The 9,553-nt window shown below is 38.5% G+C and overlaps 2 protein-coding genes across 2 annotated transcripts; both read right to left on the bottom strand.

Annotated features, from left to right (window-relative positions):
• Positions 1–1,960: 1,960 nt before the first annotated feature.
• Positions 1,961–4,601, bottom strand: LOC113686636 (uncharacterized). Its single transcript, XM_027204285.2, has one exon. The coding sequence runs from the start codon at positions 4,518–4,520 to the stop codon at positions 3,195–3,197; it is 1,326 nt and encodes a 441-aa protein (XP_027060086.2). The 5' UTR covers positions 4,521–4,601; the 3' UTR covers positions 1,961–3,194.
• Positions 4,602–7,001: 2,400 nt separating this feature from the next.
• On the bottom strand, positions 7,002–9,301 carry LOC149044702 (uncharacterized). Its single transcript, XM_089207239.1, has one exon. The coding sequence runs from the start codon at positions 9,299–9,301 to the stop codon at positions 7,760–7,762; it is 1,542 nt and encodes a 513-aa protein (XP_089063365.1). The 3' UTR covers positions 7,002–7,759.
• Between the last annotated feature and the right edge of the window lie 252 nt (positions 9,302–9,553).

Raw genomic sequence — 9,553 nt, 5'->3', positions numbered from 1 at the left:
AATTAGTAACCTGGCCTGACGTGTCAAGCAACGCTTCGGTTATCGCAAATTGTTCGTATTTGGGTCAAGAAGGATAATCAATGATAGAAAAGGGGACTGACACTTTTTTAACGTCGCAGATAAGCGACCAGGTTGTTAAGCAAGATCCGACTCGTAAAACATACAGGAAACTTGCTCACTGACTGCTATTAAGATGATAAAAAAAATTCCAAAAATCCAAAAAGCTGTCACCTGAATTTCAAACTTCTTGATCTTTTTATATAAACGTTAGTTAAAGCTTTATTTTTCGTTCTTCGCGATAGTTACTAACATCGGTCATGAAAGGTAGCTTGAAACTTAACTTTAAAGAGTTGCTCGCAAATATGGGAGGAATTTAAGGATGCCCTCAAGTCTAAAGGAATAAAACACACGGTTCATTTGACGCCTTGACAAAGTGGGGGAACTTGAACGAATCTAGCATTACTGATTGCATTCTCAGAGTCTAAAATATACATCTCTTGGAATTTTCTATAAAATTATTGACTTTTTGGTACTTGATATGTGCTCTAAACTTATCTTCTGTTTAAAAATTGCTTAGAAATAATAATAATAATAAAAAAACTACTCAAGGTTGCTAGAACTGAAGAGTTTCTTCAAACGCCAATAGTTGCTCGGTATAATCGGGACAGGTTCGATGACAGCATCCAAGGTCAAACAATAAATAATTAGCTAAACTACTCTTTGCACTTAAAGCCGTGTCTCCTCCTTAATGAATCAGTGTTAAGTCATTGCTTAAATAACTAGGTGATTTTTTTTAATTCCCCCAGTAAAGAAATAGCGCACACTTCCTGGGGAACCCATAGTGTTACAACTGAAGCTATTATGGGATTAGGTCGCGAGAGAGGAAACCCAACTAGATTCCATCTCGGAATAAACTTGAGGTAACAAACAATGCGTTCCATCAGGATCAAGAGATAAAAACAGTTGATACTAAGAGAAACGATCATGATGAGATGATAGCGTTAGTGCTCGAGAACAAGTTGGTATAAAAAAGACTGGTACCTAGAATAGAAATTGTGAGGAAGCGAAACCAAGCATAGGAAAAGAGTTGAGGCAAACGTTCAATTATAGATAGGCTCCCGGACAAACTGATCTTCTTGAAGTCATAAGTGGCTTTTTCTGCACACTTACTCGGATGTTAACTTTCAGTGGCGGATCCAGACCTTGAGCTAAGGGGGGGACGGGGCGGTATTTTTGTTGCATGCCCTGCCGGCTTATCTTCCGTCCGCGATTCCTTTTTTCTTTACCCAAAATAAGGGGGGGGGGCCCAGTCCCCCGGACCCCTGCCCTAGATCCACCACTGACTCATTGGGCCGAGAAAATCTCGTTGTCAATTGATTGCCTTAGGTTCGTATGCACGTTCATGACTGTGTCACACCGCCATTGTAAAGATTTTGTGCGTCAGTCAAATCAAAGATTCAACATCCCCCCAGCATTTGAACTTTAGAAGATAAGCTTGTTTATTTCCCCCCTCCCCCCTCCAAATTGTGGGCAATTGAGGGCAAATTGTGCTCAAATGCCCCATCAAAGTGCCAGATTTGATTTTCAATTTTTCTTGAAAAAATCGGCAACTGCCAATTTTTACACATTGACCAAGCTCTACTAAAAGCTGGGCAAATAAGCACCCACCCCATAGAAAGCACCAAACCCCCTCCAAATAAGTACCCACCAATTGGGTCATAACGTCAAACAAGTGCTCCTCTTGAAAAAGCCCCCCACCCCCCCCCCCTCCTCCTTCAATTTTGTAAATAGTAGGAACACAAGGAAAACCTGTTTCTATTGCCACTTTATTTACAACTTTTTAAGTGTAAACTACAGAGGAATCAGTACAGGAAAATAGTTTCTTCCTAGTTCCAGTGATTTCTATCTCCACATGCTAACAGAATTTCTTATGTGCATTATCTGTTCTTTCAATTTTAAATTTTTGTCCTATTGCTGTGCTAACTTGAGAAGCACCCCCCTTTCAATGAAGTGTCCTACTTCCATAAAGCCCCCCTCCTCTGGCCGCAATTTTAAATAAGCGCCTAGGAACTAATATTTCAAGGAAGTACATTAGTTAAGAAAAATGAGAAATCATGGAGCTCATGCATACTCTGGTTAAGCCTAATAAGGAATGGATAAATATTAATATTGGCTGTGCCTAAAGTGCAGAAAACTATTAATAAAAATAAACATTTAAAGTATTACTGTTAACTTTTAAAGCTTTCAATAATCTGGCGCCTCCGTATTTAAGTCAACTTATAGTCCCATATAACCCTACAAGAAATCTTAGGTCTGCTGGCAAACATTTATTAGAAGTACCGAATGTGCGCCTGAAGAGCTATGGGGACAGTGCCTTTCCGGTCGCTGCCCCAAAGCAATGGAATGATATTCCCTTAGACATTAAATTAAGTGGATCAGTTGATGTTTTTAAATCTAGATTGAAAACTTATCTTTTCAGACTCGCTTTCATTTGACTTTTTGTTTTAGTGTTATTGTTAGTTAGTTATTTTCTTTTTTGATTGTAAAGCAATATAGAGCTTTTGTATGTACCGCTATACAAATAAAGTTATTGTTGTTATTGTTAAACATAATGCAAACAATAGCAACAAAAAGACTACTTTCTAAAACTGTATGGTAACCAGTCTGAAAACTGCCAACATCTTTCTTATAATGATGCTTAATTGATAGTCAAAAGCAGGAATTGATGCTCTCTTTCCCACTTCATACTAGAGATTCTTAACCCTTTAACTCCCAAAAGTGATTCACATGTAACTTCTCCCAACAATATCCACCCACTATCAAGCAAACAGGTAATGAGAATTGTCACATATATCAGGTAAAAGTTGTTATCCTGATCTAACACAAAATTCTTGCAACCAATTTACAAGGAAATGTGTAGCAGCAAGAGGTGAGAATTAACAATCAGATCTTGGGAGTTAAAGGGTTAAAAAAAATATACTGGGTGGTCTTCACTGTTCTCCTCATCAGATACAGAATGCAAGGGAAAGAGAAAGCAAGAGATGCTGCTGAGCTTCAATTGTAAACATTCCTTGCACTTGGTCCCAGAAGATGCAAAAATTTCTAAAAAATTCAGAACTGCAAATATGATTGGGAGGATCATCCGCAAATAGTTTAAGATTACCTATACATCTTTAATAAAGTCTTTGATGGCTTCATAACGGTAGTGACTTAGTTATTTCCTCAAAAAGCTGATTTAGTATACTCACAATTCTTCCGTCAATCTTTGGTGACTCCAGTTTGCTCTGAAGATAATGGATATAACGTATCTCATGCAGCACCTTTGCAACAACTTCTTTATGGCTATCCTTGCTGACAATAGGGTCAGTCAAGTTTAGAGGTGACTTTACTTGTTGTGCTTTAAACTCTTTGATACAAGTATGATAAGTCCTATATTCTTCCATTTCTAGAATGTGATGGAGTTCCCTGAGGGAAAAATGTTCCTTGTCAAACCACATCATTGTTAGTGAAAATTTGGTGCACTGGCTATAATCTTTTGTACCAATTGGTGCTATTGGTGTTGAAAAGTCAGATTGGTTTGGCTCCCGACGAGCATTATTAACTAACTTCAGGCTATTTACATATGGAACAATATTTTCAAGTGGCTTATCGGGCACTTTTCTTTCAGGACCTGCATATGGTTTGCCCCCACCAAAGTGTTTGAGGCATGTCAAAGCGACCTCTAGTTTATCACCAGTTAAGAAAGGCTTTGCTGCATTCCCCAATTCTTCCACTACACCTCTTAATTCTTCCTTCGTATTTTTGGGCACTTCTCCTAAATGGATCAACGAAGAGCAGGAACTTAGCGACCGGTAGATCGTGTGGAGGTCTTCACGAAGGGCCCTCAGCTGGGGTGATTCGCTCGAAACATTTTGGTAGTGATCATCAGCGAGCCAGTATCTCAAAACATCAAGGCCAGTTACTTTAGAATGAATTGGCAATTTGTCAAAAGTTTTCTTTACCTTTAGTATGTTCTCTAGGATCTGGTTTCGTTTCAGACTGCTGTAATCTTTAAAAATTATTTCCGTGAACTGACGCCATTCTCGCCTCTGATGGTCTCTTCGCTCTTCTTTGTCACGTCTGTCTTGGCGTTCCTGATCCTCTTGTTTCTGTCTGTCTTGGCGTTCCCGATTCTCCTGTTCGCGTCTCTCTTGGTATTCCCGATTCTCCTGTTCACGTCTCTTTTGGTATTCCCGATTCTCCTGTTCACGTCTCTTCTGGCGTTCCCCATCCTCCTTTGCACGCCTCTCCTGGTATTCCCTTTCCTCCTTTACAAGCCTCTCCCGGTGTTTCATATCCTTCTCTGTACGCCTCTCCTGGTGTTCCCTATCCTCCTTTGCACGCCTCTCCTGGTCCTTTCGACCTCTGTGCCATAAGTAAATAGTTCCAGCTGCAAAGCCGATGATTGTAAGAATGGTATTAATACAATAGTAGACCAGGGTTATTAACTCCTTGTACTCTTTAGCAATTGTCTGACCCATAGCCAACCTTTCTTCACGAAAATCAAGCTCTACTTAGGAAGGCTGGGGCACTATGTTTCCGGATGCTTTGTAAATTTTTGTTTGATGCGAAACACCGCTGGTATGCGCCTGCGTCGGTTTCTCGCTAAATAATCGCTAAAGAAGAAAATGCGTCGGAAACCAGGAAAGGATCGAGTATTTTAGAAAACCATTCTTAATTTTTCCCTCTGAAACTTAGATGGAAGCGTCAAAGTCTTAAAATTGTTGTGTGGTTTGTGGAAGGAAGTGATTTTCAAATAACAAAAAAGTATGTAAACAACTTCGAGTCTTTGTTTTAGATTGTTTGGGCGATTGATGTATATGTTATTTGTGAAGGATGCAAGAGGCTTGCAAAAGAGCACAGACTTATTGGATAGTATACCTTTATCGTGTCATTGCTTTCTCAAGTTATCGTTCATCATTTGAAGTACTCACTTCGTGTGAGGGTTTTGTAGAGCTTCAATTATACTGCTAGTGCAATGTACTTGCAACTTTAGCGATGAATTAATTTAAGTTTACAGAAGTTTGTTTTGTTGCAAAAGCTATTTATTTTTTTTACATGAATCACAACCGACGGGGCCGATTACCAAAACAACAAAGGTCAATGTCGAGTAAAGAAAAGTAAGCTAACGTTAGTACTAGAGATAAGGTCGTTACATCAAAGGAGAGTTTGGTAGAAATGGAGGAATAACTGGATTTTATCTGAGTAAAGAAATTTTTTTCAACCATTAGTGTCTGAAATATATCATCAGATATGATCAATGATGCAACAAATTTCATTAAGATTTGAATACTTTACTTTGGTCAAACTACCCTCAAGCCTTAACAGATGAGAATTCACCATGATTGGAGACTGGTGTGTACAAAGACTAGAAAAACCAGCCTGTTGCCTGATAAACCCAAAAGAGTGACCAGAAATGGGAATGTTTAGTTCACATTCTCTCTCCTTGCTTTTCATCAGATCAGAAGTTGACATACTGGTACTCAGCTTCTACACATATTGTCTGAAAGGTGGCAAAGTTGTGAACTAAAACAAAGGTACTAGTTTCTGCTTCCATTTGTAATATAAATAGTTAAATGAATCAATTATTTCCTAATAAATGTCACATTCATTTATCCTTTCAACTGCACCACAAAATCATATACTCTCTTTGCAACCTTTTTCTCTAACATATTTCATTACAAAAGTTATGTGACAATCTGATGGTCTAAAAAGACTCTTATTGCAAACCAAACAACAAAGAACCTGTAAGGCTGATATTATCAGTGAGGATGAAAACCAAAATATATCCAAAAGCCTTTTCATTCCCGGAAACAAGAATGAACAAAGTCAGATTAAAATAATGTGGAGAGGTTTGTTGATCTCTTTATGAAAATAGATGATTTACACCAAGCAGACTTTAGAGAAATGCAGAGACTTTCGTCAAAAGGGATCTTTCATATTGAATATTATGCAATCAGGGGCACTGGCTTGGCTGCCTATTTGAAGAAATTTATAGTTTTTTGACAGACAAATCAAACATTAGTAAATTGGGAAATTTTATAGCTCTCATTCTGGAAGCTCAGACACTCTTAATAAGGAACATGACAATATTTCACCTGATCACTCCTCATATTCTTTCCCAATGAAATGTGGACAAAATTTTTAAAGGAAACCTTATTGGTAATTTTATGGTTGCAAAGAAAGTAGAGACAATTTGCATATAGCATAAGTTATGCAAGGCAAGTTGCATAGAGAGAACAAAAGACTGATAATTTAAACCGGCAGGAAGCTTCTGGTACTAATGAAAATCTCTGGAATACCAGCTTGCCACAGAAAATGTGACCTATCCATTCTGTCAATAATACAAACAACATGTATTGGTGTCTCTTTGCATCTTCCAAACCAGCAGGGAACTTAAAAGTTAATTCCTTTCATCAATTGCAATTAAGAAATAACAATTGAGGGATCAAAACATTTCTAGCAAAGTGAAATACAAGTAAAATTGGTTTGAATAAATTTTTAACCAAAAATTTGTTTTTTAAATCTGACAGAAATACTGTATTTAACATTCCAGAGAAACAAGGAGTTCCAGCCCCTTGAGTAATTATCTATTTGCTGTATCACTCATCTCATGCGTTAAGATCCAAAGAAAGTTGGATTATTTCAATCTGGGTGCATCATAGTGCACTTCGACTCAAATTCATTTCACATGGCAGAGGTATACTACTGAAGTAAACAAGACAAAATTTGTTTCAAATAATACATGAAGATGAAGAAAACGGCACCAGTTTAAACTCATCAGACAAAGCCCACGCATTTTTTGTGGTAAAGAGACTGGTGTTGAGGGATTTGGGGTCATGTGATAAAGTAAGTTCTATTGAGGTTTTTTCCTGTCCTTAACACTTCAAGCCCAAAAGGCAATTAGGAAAATTCCCACCAAAACAGAGAAAAAAAATAAGCTAAAACCATTAACTCATTAACCTGTTTTGCCACTTTATTCACAGCTTTTCAAGTGTCAACTACAGAGGAGTCAGTACAGGAGAATAGTATCTTCCCTGTTCCTGTGATTTCTATCTCCATGTACTAACTAACAGAATGTCTTATGTGCATTATCTGTTCTTTAAATTTTTGTCCTGTTGCTGTGCAAACTTGAGAAGTGTCCCCCTTGATTGAGAGTCCAACTTCTAGTAAGCACTCCTCCTCAAGCTGAAAATTTGAATAAGCATCCAAGTACTAATATTTCAAGGAAATACATTCACCCTTTCACTCATAAGAGTGACTAGCATCTAATTTCTACTTGCAATATCTTCCCTGAATCACACACACATAAAGGTCACAAGAATAAGGGAAATGATCACCAATGAAGGAGGCTCTAGATTGTTAAACAAATTCTCTTTGTCTGCACTTTAAGAAATGTACAATGAACAGTATGGAGAATATGCATACTGATATTAGGGTGTAAAGGGTTAAGTCAAGAAAAATTAGAATTCATGGAGCTGATACTCTAGTTATGCCTAATAAGGAATGGGTAAATATAATACTGGCTGTGCCTAAAGGGAAAAAAACTATTACTAAAAGTAAACATAATGCAAACAATAGCAACAAAAAGACTACTTTCTAAAACTGCATGGTAACAATATGCCTACACTAAAGAAAAAAATACTTAACCAGTCTGAAAACTGCCAACATCTTTCGTGCAATCCTCAATTAGTAGCCAAAAGCAGGAATCTTTTACATTTCACACTTTGGTTTCTTCAGGACGATTTAATGATTGGTCTTCATTGTTCTCCCCATTGATTTCCAAAGGCAAAGAATCAGGAAGTTCTAATGATTCAACTCTCTCATTCTCCCCATTAGATCCCAAAGGAAAATGAGGCTGGCGGTACTGCTCAGAAGGTCGGAGACTTTGCTCAGAATGCAGGGGACTTTGCTCAGAATGTAGTGGCTGGGGGGGCGGAGGTGTAGTTGGAAATTTTGTCATTACTTCTTCCACCCAGAATTTACGAAAATCGCGAAAAAGCTCACCATCATCAAGAACATTTAGAGAATTATTGACAATTATTTGAAGATCAAATATACATTTCTTCAAAAATTGTTTGAACGGATTTTCTTTCAATGTTTCCGTTATTTCGTTATGAACCTGACATAGTCTATCCACATTATTTGTTCCATCAATCTCCCATAGCTCTCGGTTGTTCTGAAGATGATGGATATAGTAACGTACCTCATGCAGCACCTTTGCGAGAACTACCTCATCGCTATCCTTGTCACCGATAGGGTCGGTCAAGTTTGGAGGCGGCTCTGCTTGTCGATCTTTAAACTTTCTGACCAAAAGGGTCTTACCTTTTCCCTTTTCTAGATTATCATGGAGCTTCTGGAGGAAATTATATTCGTTGTTTGGCACGCTCACATTAAACAAAAATTTGGACTGACTATAATCTACAGGAGAGGGTGGTGATGATGTTGAACTAGCCCTATGATCATTATCACCAAACTTTAGGCTGTCTAAATATGGAATGTTTCCTTCAACCAACTCATGAAGCTTTTTTTCTTCTTCTTCTTCTTCTCCTCCTCCTCCTCCTCCTCCTTCTTCTTCTTCTTTCTTGACCGGCATGCCAAAATGTTTGAGGCATGTCGAAGCGACCTTTAGTTTTTCACCTGTTAAGAAAGGCTTTGCTACATTCCCCAATTCCTCCACTACATATCGTAATTCTTCCGTTATATTTTTGGGCACTTCTCCTAAATGGATCAACGAAGAGCAGAAATTTAGCTGCAAGAAGATCGTGTGGAGGTCTTCACGAAGGGCCCTCAGCTGGGGTGACTCACTCCAAACATTTCGGTGGCGATCATCAGCGAGCCAGTATCTCAAAACATCAAGGCCAGTTATTTCAGAATGAATTGGAAATTTTTCGAAAGTTTTCTTTACCTTTAACATGTTCTCTAGGATCTGGTTTCTTCTCAGACTGCTGTAATCTGTGTAAATTCTTTCCGCGAACTGGCACCATTCCCGCCTCTGATGGTCTCTTCGGTCTTCTTGGTCACGTCTGTTTAGGTGTTCCCGATCCTCCTGTAAGCGCCTTTGATGATCTCTTCGGTCTTCTTGGTTACGTCTGTTTTGGTCTTCCCGATCCTCCCGGAAGCGCCTCTGCTGATCCCTTCGATCTTTGTGCCACAAGTAAATGGTTCCAAATACAAAGACGACGATTGTAAGAAGAAGATTACCACAATAGTAGGTCAGGGTTATTGACTCCTTGTACTCTTTAGCAAACGTCTGAATCATGGTCAACCTTTCTTCGCGAAAATCAGGCTCGATTGTCGTAATGAGGAAGCTTGATTATATGACGTTCAGAGTGACGTCGAAAGAGTTTTGAGAAGCTTGATTTTTTGCCGCGACTTTTCCGTAATAAGGCTTCGACATTTAGGATTATTTCAAACTGCTGACGATCTCTTCATCGCCCAGAATGCTATTGTCTTTCGCGACATGTACTTGCAGTGCCCATTTAATCAGCGGGCAGCATAATAATTTGCATAT

This window comes from Pocillopora damicornis, chromosome 5, assembly GCF_964200805.1.
Source record: "Pocillopora damicornis chromosome 5, jaPocDami1.2, whole genome shotgun sequence".
Lineage (NCBI taxonomy): Eukaryota > Metazoa > Cnidaria > Anthozoa > Scleractinia > Pocilloporidae > Pocillopora > Pocillopora damicornis.
This window is presented reverse-complemented; position numbering and strand designations above follow the sequence as displayed.